Below are 23102 nucleotides of genomic sequence, written 5' to 3' on the forward strand. Positions count from 1 at the left end.
GCAACGTGTATTTAAGAAATAAATTAATACAACTTGAACGTCGCGTATGATATTTAGTTTGCTTTAGTTTTTACAAAAAATTATATAAGTACCGTAAAGCGGAAACGATTGAAAACCCTTAATTAAGAAGATTGTCAGAGTAATAACTGTCACTTTACTATATAGAAGTCAGTGACTCATTCTACATAAAAAGCAAGAACATGCATTGAAATTAAAAAATCGTGCAATTATTTGTTTGTGCACAAACGATTTATGTATCTCAAATAGGATTCCGATTGTCTTGTTGCGGGTCCGTTTTCAATAGCAAAACAACTACGCAATTTGTTTTAAAAATCCGGGTTTTACTTTTTTGTATATTTGACTCTAAGCATGATTCATTTGAGTTAATCAGAAATGTTCATCTTTATTGCATTGATGTAAAATTTTCATATCGTTATACATATACCAGGAACACAACTTTATGAAGCGGAACATTTACGACAGGAGTTCATACTGGTGAATATATGTGTTCTAATTAAATTACCCTTTACCGTTTATATCGTATGTTCGGCAGCTAGGCTTATATGGCAATTTATTTTTTTATTTTGTTTCAGTAAAATTATAATTCTATAGGTTGTACGAAATACTATTACATTGACAGACATAGTATATTTAACGGAGCATAACGTAGGTTGCTAATTATCTGTTTGCCACTGTATTATTAGTAATTCAAGGGAGACAAATGTAATTTTTACTTATCGAATAAGCTCCCTTTATGAGAAGCGCTGTTTTTCTTGCATTTTGTTTATTGGCATGGTCATGGGAAATAAACATAGAACCAATGGTCTCGTCGAATACTAAACCAATCACATTAGTCATTGAAAAAAATATTTTAACATGTTATAACCAGTCAATTTTTTAACGAGGCGTTGCAAGCCAAAATGTTGAATTAAGAAAACAATCTTATAAGCTAAAATGTTGAAATAAGAACACAATCTCACACTTCTTTAATCTATGTTTCCTCTTGCTTGCAACAACGTCAAAAACTGCGACTTACGGGAGTAATTCTTTTTAAGTAATTTCTTTCGGGAAATTATAGCATTCGCAGCTCGGAAGTTATTTTTTGTTCCTGTAACATTTATTTTAGAAACACTTTTCTACTACAGAAGAACGATTCAATTAATTATAAGAACATAATGCTATAAATAAATGAAATACTAATTACATGTTTAAATATATTCAGGCAAGTGGTACCGCAAAACCTATCAAAGATTCTGCACGTATCTATAAAGATGTATTGTAAATAAACATATCGGCCTCCTTCATGTATCAATTGTGCACTGCATTTTAGCCATACATCGAAACCTAAGTGTTTTTGACAGTGACCAAATTGTGTTAAAGATTTTTGTTTCCAGTCGTATTGCTGAATATTGAAAAAAAACTATGACTGAAGTATTGTCATGCCTAACCAATCCAAACTGTCGAAGATAAGGACGTGCATATGTACATTCACGATTGTGTTTATGTACGACCACACGAATAGATAATGCCGCAAACAGATAACAATGCTCTATGCAGCCGTCACGTCAATTGTTTTCGGTAAGCAAGTTGTTTAAAGTACTTGTTTAACTTCAATCTTTTATAACATTCATTGACTCTTTCATTTTAAATACATTTAAAATACAATTTAAACAGAGAGCCGAATTTCATTTTAGTTTAACGATATACATGTACGGATAATTAACCTATACTCTAGGTAAAATGGAAAAACACCAGTGTTGATCAATGCAATTAGTGTGCGACTATATTTTTCAGTCCAGATATTTCGGATTGCGTATGGAGAAAGCTCTGCAGATCCGTGTCTAGCCGGAAACCACGATAACATTACTTCCATGGGTTTCCGGAACGTGACCAATAAGGACTGTTCCCAGAACAGGGTCACTGATTACCGGCTCGTCCGCGCCTGGTATTACGCGGGACCGGATCCCATTCTTACCTCACCACCTGATCAGCTGTGCAGATGTGGAGCCAACTTCCCTATATGGATGAATGGTAAGATATTGCGTGTTTCAGTTGAAGTGGTGTCACTTATGTTAAAAATGGAACTAAGTCATGTGTCTATAAAACCTAATATTTACTGGTTTCGTAGATAAAGATGGATACATTTAATTATTATTTTTACTTAAAGGACTGTGATGAAGCACGGGTTATCTTACGATTCAAAGAGCAAAATTGGTACACTAATTTATGAGGAATTTCTATTAGTTGTCCGGATCAAATAAATTTCAAAAAGTTACCATTTTAATATATTCATCATATTATTTTTCTTATTAACCTTAAATGAATAAGCAAAATTTCGCCTTACAAATATGAAAGTTTTCCTTAAAAATGTCTCGCACCAATTGTAAGAAAATTATTTAGCCTTGAGCCTTGATATCACGACACTGTAGATGAGTTTCAAAACGGTTTATTGCTTCGATTGCAAGGTTCTTTGCCTCACCCACAAGATGGAATCGTCTCACGTGACACGTGTCTCAAGTACTCGACTAATTGTGACACGCGCTTCGGTATCCAGGTGAAGAATTGCGGAACATTCTACGTGTACAAATTGCCCCCAACCCGCGAGGACCACACGGCCTATTGCTTTGGTACGTTTGGTACTATTATTACTACTACTACTACTACTACTACTACTACTACTACTACTACTACTACTACTACTACTACTACTACTACTACTACTACTACTACTACTACTACTACTACTACTACTACTACTACTACTACTACTACTACTACTACTACTACTACTACTACTACTACTACTACTACTACTACTACTACTACTACTACTACTACTACTACTACTACTACTACTACTACTACTACTACTACTACTACTACTACTACTACTACTACTACTACTACTACTTCTACTACTACTACTACTACTACTACTACTACTACTACTACTACTACTACTACTACTACTACTACTACTACTACTACTACTACTACTACTACTACTACTACTACTACTACTACTACTACTACTACTACTACTACTACTACTACTACTACTACTACTACTACTACTACTACTACTACTACTACTACTACTACTACTACTACTACTACTGCTACTACTACTACTACAACTACGACTACTACTACTAATTATTTATAGTATATTTATGTGTATTATTATTATTATTATTGTCGTCAATATTATAGTTAACTTTAATGCATTATATAAGTTATGGTTTTATCTGATTTTCAGGAAGCGTCCCACATGCGATTTCAACGATTGCACCTGGTTTGTACTAGATGAAGACCTTGTTTATAATAGTTATGAATCTCTCGATCCTTTTTGACGATGCGAACAGCATCGTCCAAGGTATCATAACCGTAGAATTTTTTTTTCACAATGGCGACCTATGTAAAAGACCGAGCCAGTCCGATTGAGATAACTCGATTTTTCAGTTACTTCCCTTTTGCATTCGCCACTGCGTAGGAGATTGCTCGTCATTGATAACATTCTCCTAGCAGAGTTGTCGTTCGTGTTTCAACATTCAACAATGGCCGCCCCCGTGAGAGTCCCGATTCAAAACTTTCTTACTGCATAAATTGGCTTGTTTCGCTATTAAGAAGCTGTCATTTAGGATATACGAATTATTTATTCACTTAATCTCCGCTTATGACAACAATAGTTGGAATTCGAAGGATATATACTCGATGTGAATGAAGGACTTTCTGGATCGTAACAGCTTGACACGGCAAAACTTGCATACTGGTATTTTTAGTTATCAATATAAGTCACATTGTGCTTTATAAATTGTATTCGAGCATTTTGCGACTTATTGAATGACTATGATACCCGATATCAACATTTCATCGGGGATTTGCAGATCACCAAGCTGTCCTGAAATTCAACATTGATTTCAAACTCTTTACTGGTTTGTACTATTTCTTAGTGTTAGTACTTTTTATCATTTTAAAGTTAAATGAACTGTGTCACAGTAAAAGAGACGTTAAGGCGATTGTGGCCAGTTTGGATCTAGATCAGCCTGCAGTCGCTTGAAAGCTGTTTGCTTAAAAGCGTTTTTCTGACAATAACAAATAATTTAATTGGATACTGATTTGTCTGCGCTTTTCCTGTGACCTGGCTCAAATAATAGAATTGTCATTCATCAACTTATTTATTTCAAACATTAATCAATTGTTTTTCTTGTCCCTCGGAATCAATGACTCCAGCACTTTCCTGTTGAGAATTGAATACTGCTAAAGGCGATGCTAGGGGGCGTGAGAGATGTTGCACCTTCCAGTATCGCTCGATTGTTCATTGTCGGCTCGGGTACTACGTACATGTACCCCGGGTACTCTTAAGTATACTTACATGTATCCCGGGTATGGTAAATATACTAAAATGTACCCGGGAAATTTAACCTAAATCCGTCGTTGTCGACTATTTTTTTGTAATAATTATATATACACATCAGGGCTTAACACTAACTTTTTTTTCAACTAGCCCATTCGGGCTAGTAAATGCAGAACTTACTAGCCCTGACCAATCTTTCATGTGCCCTGACCCAAGTATTATAAAAACCTTTATATTTATCATTCAACTTGTATTTTCTTGTGCTTGGAGATGTGCAATTATGATGAAATCATTCTAATAAGCTTGCCTTACTAATGCTATTGAATTCAATATTCATCTATTTAAGACATCTATTTGTTATCTTCACGCCATTTCTGGAGAAATTTTCTTGTTTTTTTTTATTTCCTTATACTTTCTCTTACTTTCCTTCTTCCCTTTTCTTTTCGTATCCGAGGAACCCCCATCCCCAACCGTAAAGCCAAACTTAAACAACGACATGAACGTTAAAACCTTTTTTACATAGATTGCCGGGTTTCCGTCTTACAAGAAATGGTGAGTGAATCTTAGCAAAATAACGTGTTACGGTAGTTGTAACAATTGTATAGGGTTAACTCTCTACTAAAAGCCGGGATCGACCATTAATATTAGTTTTGCTAATTGAATTGCGTAAAAAATATTGTCAAAACACTTCTAGTCTAAATAAAGTCTCTATCTTTCTCTAAATGGATTAATTAATCGTCTTAAGGATGGAATAACTTTTCCATAATGACAACAAATAAAAATTATTTAAAATTGATAAATAACTATTAATTTTATAGTTACTTTGTGTTAATGTCGAGTTTTTTACCTTCATCATTCCGGACGATCCTGGGCGATCCCGGCTTTTAGTTTCAAACGTATTTTCATTGAAAAAACACGTCACTTCGGGGAAACCAATCAAAAACCGTGTCTAGCGGCATTCCGTTTAAAAATAGGTACTGACGTGTTTTACAAGGAAAACCGCCAGGGATTTTATGAATTGTCGGCCTGTTTTTGATTGCAATCAGGGGGTTCGAGATACGATCCGTTTGTTGTCTCCGAACTCACTCTGGTATTTAATTGTCATCTGATCGTACTGTATTAAGATTTTTGCATCTTTGAAAAGCTTATTTAAAACACAGTTTATTGATATAGAACATATAATCCCGCCCAAAATACACACCACCGGTCGGTATGTTCCTGGGACATTGGCTAGCCCGGACCAAGGTACGGGCAGTGAATGTCGTTCGGACGTGCCTAAGTGTTAAGCCCTGCACATTTATGTTAATTTTCTGTAGAATGGCCTCTATATTATCGGAACACATACTCAAAAAGCATGTTGATGCAGTGTTTTTTGAAGAGAAGTGTGTTTAAGATAATAGGTTGCACGTTTTACGACATCGGATTTTGGGCGCGAATACAACTCGGGTACAGTCTAATATGGACCGAGTACAATTACGTTTATTTACCATACCTGGGGAACATGTAAGTATACTTAGAGTACCCAGGGTATATGTAAGTATACTTAAGAGTACCCGGGGTACATGTAAGTAGTACCAGAGCCGACAATGTCCAATCGAGCTCCATTATCCCTCATGAACCGAATCAAAAAACCGAGTCGGAAATATTTGACTTAATTTTTGGGTTGGTTGCTCTCGAGGGATCGAAAATTTCAGAATCTTCCTAAAAGCCTCACGGGTTTGATCCCCAGAAGCGACATTGAAAACTAGCATACTTTGTTATCTAAAAGGCTGTTAAACCTGATATACAATGATAATGTGAATTTTCTCTCACATGATGTTCATCAGTCATATTATATAAAAACTTACAGCAGTAGTAAACAACTGGACAATAATTAATGAACGCATCTTTCATTTGTCTTTGACACTTTGATTTTGACATGGCCTAGATTTAAATCTGTGATTGGACTTTACCAGCACTCTTGTAACAGAGCTAAAGTTTAAATGTACCATTGAAGATCACCTAAATCCAGATTTGCTATTATAGACTTGTGGAAAGTTTTAAGGGTGTGACAAATAAGCAAACATTGGTCATTACCCAGAGGCCACAACTGATCTATGACTGTATTAAAACAAGAAAAATCAGTGCCTGATTTAGATTTTCTTAGATAGTTCAATAAAAACTAATTTCATAAGCCTGGTAACAGTTTAACGTAATGCTACCAATGTGTCACACCAGGGCCTTGAATTTGAAATCTAGGACATGCATGGTCATTTCTTCATGAAATCAGGACACAAAATTGTATTTTAAGTCCTTAATTGACCTGGCTATAGTTCTCAGATAATTATAAGCTCAATCAGTATATTTATATCATTATTTATGCTTTGTGTATTGTAAACATATACACAATCATGCAGTTACATGATAGCAATAAATAATATCAAAGCTACCCATACTATAAAGGTCATTGACAAAGCCTATGGTCAAAATGTGAACACATTAAGTGTAATCGCCCTCTCATGCCAGCAAAAACAACACGTTGACAGGTTGTCATTTTTGACAGTTCTACTTTCACTTTCATTTTGTGATATCAAACTATTAACAATAATGTGGCTCAGAAAAATATCGCCATTGCTTTTTATGCCCCCGGTTATATCAGTTGAACTGTCAGTCAGTCAGTCAGTCAGTGTGTCAGTCTGTCCGTCCGTCCGAAAACTTTAATGGCCATAACTTTTTTAATATTGAACATAGCAATTTGATATTTGGCATACATGTGCATCTCATGGAGCTGCACATTTTCAGTTGTGAAAGGTGAAGGTGAAGGTCATCCTTCAAGGTCAAATGTCAAATATAAAGCGTCTATCTGTCTGTCCAAAAACTTTAACATTAGCCATATCTTTTTCAATATTGGTGTGCATGCGTATCTCATAGAGCTGCACATATTGATTGGTGAAAGGTCAAGGTCATCCTTCAAGGTCAAGGTCAAAGGTCAAATTTTGCAATATTGAAGATAGCAACTCCATATTCGGCATGCATGTGTATGTCATGGAGCTGCACATTTTGAGTAGTGAAAGGTCAAGGTTATCCTTCAAGGTCAAAGGTAAAATATATGGCTTCAAAGCTGCGCAGCAGTGGGCATTGTGTTTCACAAACACAGCTCTTGTTTAATATATTTTCTGCACATTTCTTCAAAAAACTTACATCAATACACGATTTTCTTCGTTAATTCAATCATTCCTGACAGACTTGTGTACATATTTCGCTTACATTTTGACGCGCGTAGGTAGGACCGCATTACCGCTTCCGAAATGTGTATTAATACTATTGCCTTCGAGGAACTTATCTGATGTTTGACGGAAAGGGACGAAAATGTGCGAGTGCGGGTCAAGTTCCCCACAGGTACTACTTTCCCGTTCCCCCATTTTTTTTCCGTACCTACAATTTTTCGTACCCAATTTATTTTTCATCCCCAATTTTTTGTTCGTACCCAAAAATTGTTCGGTCCCAATTTTTTTGTTCCCAGATATTTTTTCGTACCCAAATTTGTTTTCATACCTAAATGTTTTCGCAAAATTTTTGTATCAAATTTTTTTTTCCGTACCAACATACACAATTGTGTTGATTGTGGTGATGTAGATAAACTTAACTTGATGCTTTTTTATCCATTCTCTCAAAAGCATCGTCACAACAGTACTGTCAGTACTTTGATTACAAATGTCCTCTGTCCTGGTAATTTGATATTTCCAAATAGAACTCGGAAACAAATAACAATTTTTACCTGCATTTTGAGAAAACATAATGTCAATAGAATATATAAGTTTCGAATTATATGAATGATATGAATGGTTTTCATCATTAATTGTATTGATCAAAACAATATCAAAACACAAGTTATTGTATTTAAGAATGCATTTTATGTTCGTATAATTATTTTGAGTATTTGCTATCAGATATAGTTTCTTATTCTTCTTTAAAATTTACATAAGATAGTATTATGCGTAGTGGTCATCTTTTTCTCTAATGTTTAAGTAGTTCCGTATGTTTAATGCAATAATAATATAACTTCCAGATTGCGGCGACCCAAACGACAAACTAAACCTAGATTCGGATGTTGACCTTGGCAAATTCAGACCAATAGAATACAACTCCACTGGTGTCGATTCCCACGCAACCGTGAATTGTCTCAAAGGTTATGGAGTTGTTGATGGTACTGCTACATACGAGTCTTTCACACTGACTTGTACATCCGGTCTCAAGTGGAATTCAACACGGACGTGCAAGAGTTTTCAAGGTTTACATTGATCCTGTTCATACGTTGTACTCTTAAATAACGTAGAAATGCCATGTATGAGTAAATGTATATTGTTTAGATGGTAAGTGTAATGAAACAATTATCCAATAGAATGCAATTGTTCAATGCATTACATATTTAGTAACGGAATCAAACTCGTTTAAAGCTTACGATACACACTGATCAACGGCCACTTCCGTCAAGCCAACTTTGTGCTTACGAATAGGCATCATTGTTGGAGACCAATCTTAAATCTAATGACCAAATATGATGCACTTTATTGGATGATTTGTTTTTAATTATCTAACACAATCCACACATTTTCCACTTTAGAATGCGGGAACCCAAATGACTCCAAAAACCTCGATGCGAGCGTGATGCTTGGACATTTTCATAACATCACCTTCACAACTACTTCCGTAGATTCTAACGCTACCGTGTACTGCAGAAAAGGGAACGGTGTTCAAGACAACGGTATTAAACAGAATTGGTTCCAACTCACGTGCAAAGATAACAAATGGCATTCAACTCGCACCTGCGGCCCTCAAACAGGTATACAGTATCCTATGTTAATGAAGTTTGTAAGCTTAAATTACTTTATGTGTTTTTCTTCTTCACTTCAATAAAAATTAAGGATCTTCTGCTTTTGTTTCATTATCATCTTTTTTCAGTTACATTGATATATGTACAGGGTCGATCAAAGATATTTTTCCAAATAGACAAATTTATCGTTTCAGCGGCTTTGATAGGATAAAACTGGACCACCACGCATTTCCATTGGGGAATCCATGTACTCGTACAACGCATACATTGAATAAACCTAAAATAATTATAGTAATAAACTGACTAATTTTGATTTTGCATATTTTGTTTTGATTTATTTAATTGTATCATTGTTAAAATGATCCACAAATAAATTTAAGTACATAGAAATTTGTCTTTAGTTTATATCGTTAAAGAGAACAAACAGCTGAATTGCTACCGATATGTATAAAATTTATCTTTTAATGAATGCAAACAACTAACGTATTTTTATCAAGTTATTAAATACAATAAAAATGAGAAATTCGACAGAAAAACATAAGGAAAGAATCACAAATAAATATCACGTGATTATCAAACATATGACATGGAAGCGCTTCAACCAAAGTAAATATATCTGTCCAGTCTACGGCTATCTAGAATCACAGGTACTTGAACAAAATTTTTTGGTCCTTATATATAGTACTCTTATTATATATATACGGACCAACATTTTGTTCAAGTACCTGTGTATGGAATACTCATTATTGTGACACTTAAATGTAAACATAAAAAGTGAGTGCCAAACAAAAAGGCCACATTTTATAACAAGATTATTTTTTTATCGGAAAATGCCTCAAGTATTTTATTGACGATGCTGCATCCATGAAAAAGTCTTCACAATGGCGACCTATGTAAAAGACCGAGCCAGTCCGATTGAGATAGCTCGATTTTTCTTATCGGCATACCTCGCTGATTATCATTGATAAAGGTAAATATTAATAGAACAGCATATCCTGGGGAAACAGATTCAATAAGTGTATCAAAACGCTGATTTTAAATCAGTAATTTTACATCCATTTCATCTTTATGGACCAATGAAACAACTATATATTTGCTCTATTGTGTTTGATATTTGTTCTCGATTTTGTAAATAAATTGCGAATGAAAACATGTAAAATTAACTTTTTACGCGATCACAAATCTAAAGAATACGAACAATTTCGAACCTGCAAATTGTTAACGCTGCACTGCTATGATGTATATAGATAAAACAACATTTCTTAATGTAGTTGTACGTCCCGCTTGCGCAGTGGTCAGCACGTACGCTTTTTCACCTCTACGACACCGGTTCGATTCACGCTCCCGGCGCAATGTTTTTTTTGTTTGTTTTGTGGTCACAATACCGGAAAGATGGGGTTTTCTCCGGAAAATCCTATTCTCCGCAGCACAAGACCATATCTAAAATTAAAAAGTATTTCAGTAAAAAAATAAATAGCTGGATATTGCAGCTATTATTTTAAATTCGTCCCAACTGTCGTCAGTCTAAGCTTATTAGGTAGGCTGGACACACTCCGGGTCCCAACATTATGCAGCCTTATGCGCGGAGGTAACTCATAACATTGGAAATACACAAATACACACACTGGGTGCAGCCTAGGCGCGTATAGACTTAAAAAAGGAAACAAACAAACGTGCGGGCACAATCATTTTAAATGTACAGATTTAATACGATATTCTAACAGAAATTACACAACCACCTAAGTGTACATAACATGTTTGATAATTCGTTCGTTTGTTAGATTTCAGCATATATAAGGTCATATCGCTTTGGTTAGTTAATTTATCCATATGTTCCTGGGCGAACTCGGGTAGTCAAGTGCTCTTACTATTGAGCTCACCTGGGTCGGCTATGTGCTTATACCTACTTTCGAGAATCATCATGAAAGTATTGCCATACTTAATGAACAAACATGCCTATGCGTATTGAACTTAAATTAACAAACAGTATTCAACAGAAAAAAACATATATCCATGCCCATGGGCGTGTGAAATCACGTCCGCACATATAACATTATTAAATTAAGAACGTAAACAACGAAATAAAGGTAGGGTATGATGTACAGGTGTTATTAACGATAATGTCATGTTTTGTATATACATGTATCTGCTGAAACGTAATTTTAATAACCCACAAACATTTTATTGAAATAGAAAGTTTTTACGAAAAGTAGTACAGAAAAATACACGCCGATTATTTCTTGTCAGATTTGATCGAGAACGTAACCCGCCTTTCAGTTTCGTACCCAAATTTTTTTCGTTCCCATTTTTTTTTCGTTCCCAAAATTTTCGTACCCATTATTTTTTCGTACCCAAAATGTTCGTACACACATACACAATTGCAGTTATATAGATATACTTAAATTGATGCTTTTACATCCATCCTCTTCAAAAGCATCGTCACACCAGTACTTTGATTTTTATTTAAGCATGTTGTGTACTTCATTATCTGCAATAATTATTTTGTTCAATTGAGATTAAAGACAGCCCAGTTTTCTTTTAAGGGTCACTTTAAATGGCATAGTCCCTTTACGGGACGTGTCATACGATCACATAGCTGCAACAAATTGATTAAAATGCTAACATCCTTACCGTGTATAATAGTGGACAAAGATAAAACATAAGTGCTTTATTTATCCAAATCACAAATGTTCGCCAGTGCATAGTTCGGTTGTTACGTACACAAAAATGAGTATAAATTTCATTGCGAGCATGATTTATTAAACTCGCATTGAGCTATTAACTAGTTAAATAAAACATGTTTTGAAATTAAAAATCGTGTTAGATCCTTTTATGACATAACTCGACTTTGATTTTATGTGAGTACATAGTAAGAGACGTATAATGTCAAACACAACAACAGCGTGATTTTTTTTCTTTTTTTCCCAACGTTATCAAACAATGTTAACATTAATGACACTGGAAAACAAAATGAAAACACTTATATCTTATTTACAAATATAAATGAAATATCATACTACCAACGAAATTGCACAAGTAATGTAGATTGTATTAGTTGCTGATTACTTGTTTACATTCATAAGTTTAATTGCAAGTTTTTGAAATGATGTTGCGCATACCTTGTAAATCTTTCTCTTTTAACAAGTGCATGTTTTTTTTTATTTCGCAACTACCAATGCATTTGCACCAAATGCCTGGTGATGCTGCTTTGTCATGAGGTTATTTAAAATGATAGATTTATACAGACCGGTCGATAGATTTATACAGACCGGTCGATAGATTTATACAGACCGGTCGATAGATTTATACAGACTGGTCGATAGATTTATACAGACCGGTCGATAGATTTATACAGACCGGTCTATAGATTTATACAGACCGGTCGATAGATTTATACAGACCGGTCAGAATGACTCATGTGAGTGGTGAATGTTTGTATTGTTGGCAGATAACACTAGTTTTTGGGGGGATATATCAGGCCTTCCGATATGTTACACAGTCTAACAGTCAGATTTCATGTTTAGCAAACAAAAATTAACATTAATTGAGGACGTGAATGTATCAGCCTGAATCTTATTGCTACTATTTAACGATAACTTACGTAAATTTAAGCTTATACATTAATTGAATTACAGAATATGACTAAGGCCTAGTAATACTCAATCCAATGATTTGCTTGTTTTATACTATAGATGCGTGGTTTATTTTAAGTAATTTTTAATTATACGAATGGCGCTTATTGAAGGTTTGGAAATTTTGTTGAAGACTATTACTGTTGCTATATTGATCCTAAAGCACGGGGACTCGCATTGAATCACTTGTGACAATCACTGTAGGGCGCACTTCAACGACAACAAATCAAGATCTGTAACGCTGACAAACTATTGACAGCACTATGTTTTCAAATGAATTGCATGACGCATTCGAAGAATATACTGTGTTTAAATCGAGATTATTCGATTTTGTCAAATATTTATTAATTTATATAAAATGTGTAAAAACTTAGCAAACATTTATTTCAATAGAAATTAAATAAAAGTTAAGAAGAACATGTGTCGAAAAATGCGAAATAAGCCAGATATTTGCTTCTGAAATCGAAAATGTCTGTACAGTCGAATTCGCGTCTATTCATACGACACACGAACACTAACTAAAAAGACGAATGATTCGGTTTTTGTAGGAAAATATGTACGAAATATCTTCGTCACAATTGGCTCGGGGCGCTAATTTGCCTTTGCTGCATTTTATGAAATTCATCTTTGACATATAATTGTTCTTGCCTATTTTGTGTTGTTGTAACATATTTTATCAATATATTACAATAAAAAACATATAAAAGATCGTATAATCTCGCTTTAAAAATTTGCATATTTGAAAATATCCCCGTTGTTCTGTCAACATCTTATCAACAAGCATGTTTTGGCGTATCTTACGGCCATGTATAAGCGAAATCACGTGACGTGTGACTATATAACCAAAACCTTGCTGATTGCGTTCACACGTTGCTTTTTGCTGCATAATAAATGGACTGACAACTTATTTGAAATGAAGGCATTTCAGTTTAATGCGATTATGTTTTGGTTGCTGTTGATGCTACCAAAAGGTAAATTTGACTTTTAATTTGTAAAGAAGAAACATAAAATCAAACTTTTAACATGTTATTATGATCATTAAAAATACAAAGGTATTCAGAATAATATTAAGTTTTTGTAAAATAGCTCAAATATTTTTTTTAATCCATTATCAACTTAATTTCGTATAATATTATTTGATGCATTAAAGTTGAGGAAGATGTTATATAGGTAGCATCGGACTGAATTGTTTTTGTGAACATTCAAACGATGATTAATTCATGCTGTTGAAACATGATTATTACAACAACAATTTTAATCTATAACATTCAGCTTTCAAAAAGAACATTAAATTGAAGTACATGTCGTTAAAGTTAGTTAACTCACCTTTAAACTTTAAGGGTTCATATTATGGTTCGCATATTAAAGGGGCCTTTTCACGTTTGGGTAAATTGACAAAATTGAAAAAAAAATTAGTTTTAGTTATGATAATTGTGAGGAAACAGTAATACTGAACATTTAACATGCTCTAAAATATCTATTATATGCATCTTTTGACGATTTAAAAACCTGAAAATTATAAGGCGTTGTTACGCGAAACGATTGACTAATTTGGAGAATTCTGTTGTTGTCGTTATATGTTGTGATGCTACGAGGATTGCCTATATAAAGTATAAAATACAATACGCATTGTATCAGTACGGATAGCCGGTAGACGTTTACTCCAGGACTCCAGGGGTCAGTGGTTCGGGCCCAGTTGAGGGTTTCTGTTTTTTGTTTTTTAAATTGTAGCCTTGATTTTGTACTGGAGCTTTTTAGATCCAATGTTTACATTTATCAATATAAAGCATTTAATGACAAACGTCAATACATGCCAAAATCTGTGAAAAGGCCCCTTAAATGCACATCTACTGAAATAATACTTTATACAATTGCCTTATCTTTATAATTAAACAAGTATGCAATATTTAACCGTTTTTTATGTTTGAAGGATTTAGACTTTAGGTACACAGGGACGGATATTATTATTAGTGTTCTATTAAAGCGTCGGCCACAAATATCCGCCTTGTTGGTGGCAGGACGCCGTACTCAGGCCGCTTGGAGGTGGAGCACGGTGGGCAGTGGGGAACAGTGTGTGACGACGAGTTCACAGTCACCAGCGCAAAGGTCGTCTGCAGGATGCTCGGATTTGAAGACACAGGGTTATTGATTTACCTCAAACGTGCTTTAATTGCATACATGTATTATAACGCCAGATTTTAACATACTTTCAAATTGTAGTGGATGATTTTCATTTAATTCTCGTTGTTAAATGCATATATTTCTTAGTTGTGTAAAGCCTTATAAAAATGATCGTTTTACCTTTGGGGCTTAAATGTACAGAAGGATTAGTTTTGTCGGGCATCTTGTGTTCTGCATGTACATGTTTGATTTAATACTGAGAACGAAATGATGGAAAACGCAATATTATAAGGAATTGAAAAAGTACTGTTCTATACTTTTTATGTCGTTAGAAAATGTTATTGATTTAATTCATTTGAGGCTACGCTTTCTTAAATCAACGCACACTGTTTTAAAATAAAACTACCAGATACAAGCATGACATTGCATAAGACTTTTAATTACATTAAAATTATAGCATTTTATTTGTCTTCAATCATTTAATATAGTGTCTCAGAAGTACTCTTGTCAAGCGTGTATGGCCCAGGCACTGGGATAAGATAGTCTTGCTAGATAGTCTTAACTGCAATGGTTACGAAGAAGACGTTGCAAACTGCTCGCATGATAGTTGGCAATCAACTGATTGTTCACACAAAGAGGACGTCGGCGTCAACTGCCGTATGTTTATATGTGTTGTATGTACCGCGAGACACTGCTTAAGTTACCTGTATTGCGGGAAAGTGTGAACGTTTCCCAAATAACTAATTAATAGCATATTTCATATACAACGTATTTCTTGATTGTACACATATATAACCACTATATGTGATACAAAAGAATTCCGTAAAACACGTTTAAAGGGATTCATGTATAAGCTGCATTTGTGTTTATTTATGTGCAGTATAAAGTACGCGATTTTGAATAAGAGGACCATTTTAAAGATATGATTCATATTCATTTCGGTAATAAGCAGATAAACTAGATAAAAACAACCTCACGTCCGATAGTAAAAATTTAATCATTACATCATGTTGAAATTGATTGCACATAGTGTTAGATTATGATTTAATCTTCAATTTGTTATCGCGGTTTATAGCACAACAAAATATGCATACACCTATGTTAACTTTGTTATGCATGTATTTAAATTTACACTTACAAGTTAAACTCATTTAGACACGAAAGTGCAATTGGCGACTGGTTCTGCCACACACGACGGCCAGGTGGAGGTGAACATCTCTGGGATCTGGGAACCAATATGTGCCGAGAACTTCACCTTATCCGAAGCCAAGGTCGTCTGCGGGATGATGGGATTCAGTTTCAAGTAGAAACAATGTTTACGTTTTGTAAATGTGCTTGCCCATAAGTTCAATTGATACATCTTGAGTTTTTATCGCAACGAAACAACAATTGCATATTAACATCAACATTTACATTAACTTGCAGTGGAGCACAGCTCACGTCATCACACTCCTACCGAAATACTTTCTCTCCGATATCCTACTCATGTCATGGAGCAGAAAAAGACATTTACTTGTGTGTGAGAAGGAATACTAGCACGTGCTTTTTATCCTCTGCGGCGTCCATTAACTGTCGTAAGTACAAGTTGTACAAAGTAATACAAAGTAGTCATTATGTGTGCCAAAGATAATTATGCAGACAGATGATTGTTGACGTACCCTATGTCTGTACACACAAACATGCAATTAGCGTTGCGAGGTATTAGGAAAAAATCAAACTCTTTTATCAGAGTGATAAATTACTCATTAATTTTAGATTCCGTTTTTCAGGAACTCCAATTTGGCTAGTGAACGGCACCAGCTCCCAGTCAGGACGTGTTGAGGTCGAGTACAGAGGTCGCTGGGGGACGATATGCGATGACGGCTTCGATGACCTTGAAGCAAAAGTCATCTGTAACATGCTTGGTTTTAGCACAAATTAAATGGTTTCACATATCGAATAAAATACGATTATAGTTATAAATACTTTGACTAAGAATCCATATCATGTAAATATAGATTCATAATCATCTTACAGTGATTCCAAAGCCTTGGGCGGAAGTTATTATGGGGAAGGCACAGGGGATATAGTAGTGGACGAAATGCGTTGTATTGGTTACGAAAATGACATTTCTGAATGTAAATCGAGCGACTGGATGTCTCCATCGAATTGCAATCACATGGAAGATGCATCGGTTGAATGCAGTGCGTATACAAATACATTGGTTTATCTATATTAGACACAAAACATTAACACCATAATATCTTAGTTGCAACAAGCAAAATGGTTTAGTTTTTTTTAATCAATTGTCTAAAAAGGATTATAACTTGTATGGGTATAACTCTAAGCTGTTTGGGACGATACACTAAACCAAAAACCACCCATGTCAATTGCGTACAAGAAGACGCACTTTGCCCTACATGTTTAGCAATCAATCGGTAACTGGTGTTTGTAGAAACGGAAGTTCGTTTATCAGATGGACCCACCAGATATGCAGGTCGACTTGAAATACAGAATAATTCTGTTTGGGAAACAGTTTGTTCTGACCTCGTAGATAACAAGACGGCAGTGGTCGTGTGCAGGATGCTAGGGTTTGAAGGAGGGTTCGTATATGTAAAGAACATAGATATAATTTCTAATTATACATGTACATTCACATAATTTAACAAACACCTAGGATGATTGTTTCATTCGGTGATTGTGAACTTCAAATATACCTTTCAGTAACATAACTGTTTATTACGATGGCCGTTTCAAAAATGGTAGCGGATCGATGAAATCGCATGGATACGACTGTGAAGGGAACGAGACCGATATTGCGAATTGGAAATCAACAGAAACTATCGTTTCATGCTCGACAAGACTTAGCTCTGCATTTAAATGTTGTAAGATATTTTGCTTTACTATGCTTAATTTTCTGCACATTTGAACTAAAATCAAGCACAATACGATTATTATTAACATGCGATTTTAAAGAGACAGTAAAACTTAGATAAAAAATACAGTAATTGTACATTTCAAAGGAACAACTATTTAGTCAATTTAATATTTATTCGAATAGATTGTCTTTACATCAAATTATTTGTATAATGTTGTATTTGCCTTGAAATAGCACGCTGTTTTATTCATATTTTACCGACAATCTTAATATAAGTAAAAGGTGGGTGTATCATTATTTTTAAAGCATCTAGTGGATGCTATCAGTTTTGATATTTTTATTACATGTCTGACATTTTAACGGCGTATTGTATACATATCAATTTAAATCTTTCACCTGCCAAAATACCTTGATGTGTATTGTTTCCATTCATTCTGTAACAAGTTTCTATGTGACTGTACGCGTTTAGAAGACATGTTTTCTTGACAGATTCGTACACACCAATAAGGCTTCTGAACGGGACGACGATGTTCAATGGAAGAGTTGAGATTTACGTACGAGAAAACGCAGCAAACGGATATTGCTAAAATTGCTTTTCAACGATTTTCAAAATTATATGAGAAAGTATGTTGCTGCACTAACTTTTCCCGCATTTAAACAATTATATGTATAGCAAAACTGAATATGGCACACGCAATTTGTATTCACTTTCTTTTCTTTCAAGCAAAGTATTTCTGATGCTTTGTTGTATATTTAAACATGTTTATTTCATCAAAGATATACACGTAGTGAATCAATTTCTTCTTTCCTATTTTAGGTACTGGAGGGAAATGTGTAACGATAAATTTACTATCCAGGATGCGATGGTTTTGTGTAAAATGATTTGGCATCCTAATTTGTACGTATTTTGCATATGTAAATGAGCATATCGGAATATATTAAATCGTTTTTTATAACTTAATTATCAATTAACGTAGTCTGTATAAATATTGCGCGTAAAATGCGTACCTCATTGCCTGTGTATTGAGACTTTTCAAAACAATGTGTAAGTGTTTCCTTATCAAATAACTATATGTTCAAAAGATCAAAATATTCAAGACAACGTGAGCATTGTTATACATAGTGCTACAGGTTTGACGATATCTCTATACCTGCTATATTAATTTTATTTATTTTAGGCATCCGAGAACATTTAACGCGTACAGTCAATATAATTCTAATGGAAGGTTTTCTGCAATAATCAGTATTGGTTGCACTGGTAACGAAACGGACATAAGTGGATGCACACCCAGCAACCAATGGACATTGACATCCTGTAGCACAAGCAATCGTGCAGCAATTAACTGTGGTACGTTATTTGTTTTTCCGATCTTTCTTCGTAGGTTTTCATTATATACCTGTATGCATATTTACAACATTCAACCACCTCGTTTTTGTTGATAACAACATGTAATTACGCCTTATTCAAACGAATATAAATGGTAATTTGCAGATTTAAACATTTTGAATCTTTTTAATTTCTTCTTTACAGCGCAAAATTCTACTGTCAGGGTCGCAGATGGACCTTCAATAAAAGCTGGAAGAGTCGAGATCTTGTATAATGGAGCCTGGCTGGGAATCTGTCGTCAACGATTAATCAATTATAATTATTACGACATCACGGCACATGATATAAACATTATTTGTAAACATCTGGGCTACAATCAAAGGTTGGCACGGTTAAATATAATCATATCCTAATTATAAGCGGACATATATGTCTAAAGTTACGGTTCTAATCACCGTAAAATTAAACGTAAATATGGTTTCTAAGTTAATGGTGCAATTTGCTCAATATATTACTGGCAATGTTTAATTTTAATACCTCTCTATCAAACATAGCATAAGTTAATTTGTTTTTGTTTTACAAGTGGGTACTTGATAAGCGAAGTACAGCCACGCAGCAAAATTGTCGTTCGGAACCTTGACTGTAGCGATACAGAAGGGGACATCTCAGATTGTAAATCTGACACATGGGGTGTTGAGTATCCGTATGACCAGGCAGCCATAGTTTGCAGTAAGCGTTTTTCATCAATTGTAACACCAGACAACGATATCCATCAGTCAAAACATTAAATTCTTTTAAAATTATTTAAACTTTACTATGTATGAATGCGGGTTAACGCTTTGAAACAAAAACATACAGACAATGTACTAAAACGGACATGGTCGTTATTGACACACTCGTAAACCCACATGTGCATATGCGTGTAGTAAAGGGGCCTTTGCACGTTTTGGTAAATTGACAATATTAAAAAAAGTTGTTTCAGATTCGCACATTTTCAATTTAGTTATAATATTTTTAAGGAAACAGTAATACTGAGAACATTTACCATGCTCTCAAATATCCATTATATGCATATTTTGACGATTTAAAAACCTGAAAATTATAAAGCGTTGCAACGCGAAACGATTGAATAATTTGGAGAGTTCTGTTGTTGTTATATTTTGTTAAACTACGAGGATTTCTTATATAAAGTATAAAATACGTCCGTTATTCATGAGTACGGATGGCCGAGTGGTCTAAGCGGTATAGACTTTTACTCCAGGACTCCACGAGTCAGTGGTTCGAGCCCAGTTGAGGGTTTCTTTTTTTTTTTTTAATGTTATTCTTGTTTTTTTACTGGAGCTTTTTAGATCAAATGTTTACATTTATCAATATAAAGCATTTAATGACAAACTTCAATACATGCCAACATCTGTGAAAATGCTCCTTTAATAATCACCGTAACATATTTGCAAAACCGTAATTTCGCAAAATAAAGTACCCCCTTTCTTCTAGAAATGGATATTCAAGATAACTAAAAGACCAATACTTATTTTTTATCAATTATTTATTTTGTAATTTAATGGATTGATATAATTTTATCACACATCGACATTTACCAAAACGAGTTGACTTGAATCTCATCTGAAAATAGATGTTTGACCAATGGTATGTTTCTGACCAAATTATGTTATCGTTGTTCGAAACATTCATTTCAAGTCGCTACATAATTCCAAAGCGTCATTCTTTGTGTGTAAAAAATGTTATATGTGTCGACAATATGAATAAACCAGAAACAACCAGAATCCTCACGAAGTTAAACAATATCTAATGTGTTCCTATGTTTTATTTGTGGGATAGTCCATGAACATAGTTAGAAAGAGGAATATCTACTTCCATGTTTATATACGAGTGCTCTTAGGACAGGGTCGTTCACGTCAATACTAACCACATGCATGTATGCTATTTTTCAGATATATACTGTACATTATAATATAAAAATAAACATAAAAAAGAAACCTGCGATCACAGATGCTATAAATTGATAATCAACATTTTTCAGACAGTAGCGTCCGCCTAGTGAACGGGAGCAGTGAGAGATCCGGTCGTGTGTAAGTGCTGCACCAGGGGCGCTGGGGAACCATCTGTGCTGACGAATTTACAAACAGAGAGGCTGATGTTGTCTGCAGAAAAGCTGGCATTAGACTTTGGTTCGATTTGATAACAACATTGACATCACGCATTCATGCTGTGACATCAGTAGCACAATTCATCTCATTAACAAACTGCCATTTTTTTGTAAAGTAATCCGAGATAATACAAGCCACCAAAGTATGTTATCAGCTGTGTTTTTATACACATTGTTTTCCTTGAAATAATAATAATAATAATAAAGGAAATTCATACAAATAATTATTATTGCAATTTTTTTTATTCATTAACAGTTCATAACCTTCTTAACATTAAATTACGCCAAAAGCTTAAACTATTGCTGGATCATGATTGTCGTGTAAAGCATTTTAAATTTTCAGGAATGCATCAGTTCTCGACGATTCCCCATTCGGGTTTGGTAATCATGGATACCTTCTAAAAAACGTTTCGTGCAAATCAAGCGAGCACGATATAGGGGAGTGTCAGAGTTTCCCATGGAATGAAACATCCTGCGGGGATGGAAACTTGGCAACTGTTTTTGTCGAGTACTCGGTTCGTACAATATACAATGCGATATTGCTAACGTTATAATGTACTGTTGGGATTGCATAATGAAGCTAATGTTAACTTGAACTCGAATGTTTTCGTATGAGAATCGCAAATGCAATCATACATTTTAGTAATATTTCATGTTATTGCATATCCACGTGTTTCCTTTGCGTAATGTATCTAGTCAATGTTGCTGTGAATTGATGGAAAACAACTAACAACGTCTAGCGTGTTAAGTGGTTTTACAAGAACGACTTGTCGTTACGAATATCGATCTTTGTCGACGCACCGATGCCTGCGACTGCGTCAGCGTCTGTGATTTAAAAATAAATAAACAGTCCAGCATAAATTCCCTATACTGTTACCTCTTGCTACAGTGCATGGTTTGGATAAAGGTGAATTGTATTCTCAATATAACCTAGACACAGAAAAAAGTTTAACTGTGCTGACTTTTGCTCCATTTAGAAGTTAATTGTTCCTGGACTTTTCATAGCTCATGTTGGTATTAGAACATTTCGCTTTACGCCCTAGCGCAATGTCACAACTTATTCCAAATACTCTGCCAGGCATTGACTGGGCTTTTAGTTGAGTTGTTACCCTTATTTTTAGGACAAGGTTTCTGAATATTTATTTGATGAATGTTCGATTAAATACAGGATAACTTGTTTATGTGATGAAATCATTGTATAAAACATTTTAGAGTTCTATCAAATAGGATAATGGCTATTTCTCTGTTCCCGAAGACGGTAGACGGTGCTATTATTTTCTAGATCAGTTGAACCGAAGTATGTGTTAAACAGTTGTAGCACGTTAGCGTGTTATTTGTATCAATGCCCCCGAAAAACTGGAAAAGCTAACATGCCATTCATTTCAAATTGATACATTCTAGACGTAATATTGTGAAACTGAAGCATACACTAAACTTGTATGATTTTTTTATGATTATTTGTTTGATTAGTCTGGCATAACATACAAACTCTCATTATTAATACATCAATAAATGTGTAAGCTCTTTCGGATTGATCCCTCCCATAATACTTATAACGGAAGCAGTTGTGTGGTTTACATTTTAACACGTGAATGTATTGGTGCGTTGACTAAGGGATATTGTAATTCTTTACGTTTCTGTGAAGAAGATTATATCTTTTCATATTTCCCCCCCAATTGTAATCATTTGTACGTTATAGTGATATAAACGCTCACCTTGACTCAACGGATCATAGGATCATTGCCGATTTTAGAGCATGTTTTTTCACATACATGGAACAGTATATGTTCACTCACTATTTATCGTGACTTGACCCTTAAACATTCAC

General features: G+C 34.5%; 2 protein-coding genes and 2 long non-coding RNA genes across 5 annotated transcripts; all 4 read left to right on the forward strand.

Moving 5' to 3' along the window:
• Window positions 1-1476: 1476 nt before the first annotated feature.
• Window positions 1477-9560, forward strand: LOC127870427 (uncharacterized). Of its 2 annotated transcripts, XM_052413020.1 has the most exons (7): window positions 1477-1578; window positions 1795-2031; window positions 2466-2627; window positions 3260-3295; window positions 8406-8627; window positions 8961-9179; window positions 9365-9560. In XM_052413020.1, the coding sequence occupies exons 1-7, from the start codon at window positions 1545-1547 to the stop codon at window positions 9379-9381; spliced, it is 927 nt and encodes a 308-aa protein (XP_052268980.1). In that variant the 5' UTR covers window positions 1477-1544; the 3' UTR covers window positions 9382-9560. The 2 variants fall into 2 exon arrangements, with proteins under 2 accessions (XP_052268980.1, XP_052268981.1); XM_052413021.1 differs by lacking the exon at window positions 3260-3295.
• A 3339-nt stretch (window positions 9561-12899) lies between these two features.
• On the forward strand, window positions 12900-16844 carry LOC127870043 (neurotrypsin-like). The gene is made up of 6 exons (XM_052412704.1): window positions 12900-12915; window positions 14787-14943; window positions 15450-15580; window positions 16079-16226; window positions 16349-16497; window positions 16693-16844. Exons 1-6 carry the CDS (start codon window positions 12900-12902, stop codon window positions 16842-16844), a joined length of 753 nt encoding a protein of 250 aa, XP_052268664.1.
• A 101-nt stretch (window positions 16845-16945) lies between these two features.
• Window positions 16946-17737, forward strand: LOC127868865 (uncharacterized). Its single transcript, XR_008044279.1, has 3 exons — window positions 16946-17106; window positions 17358-17505; window positions 17627-17737. It is a non-coding gene; the product is annotated as an uncharacterized LOC127868865 (long non-coding RNA).
• Window positions 17738-18964: 1227 nt separating this feature from the next.
• Window positions 18965-21771, forward strand: LOC127868862 (uncharacterized). The gene is made up of 5 exons (XR_008044276.1): window positions 18965-19128; window positions 19312-19489; window positions 19691-19836; window positions 21149-21296; window positions 21618-21771. It is a non-coding gene; the product is annotated as an uncharacterized LOC127868862 (long non-coding RNA).
• The last annotated feature ends 1331 nt before the right edge of the window (window positions 21772-23102 follow it).

The sequence above is a fragment of the Dreissena polymorpha genome, chromosome 2 (assembly GCF_020536995.1).
Source record: "Dreissena polymorpha isolate Duluth1 chromosome 2, UMN_Dpol_1.0, whole genome shotgun sequence".
Taxonomy (NCBI): Eukaryota; Metazoa; Mollusca; class Bivalvia; order Myida; family Dreissenidae; genus Dreissena; species Dreissena polymorpha.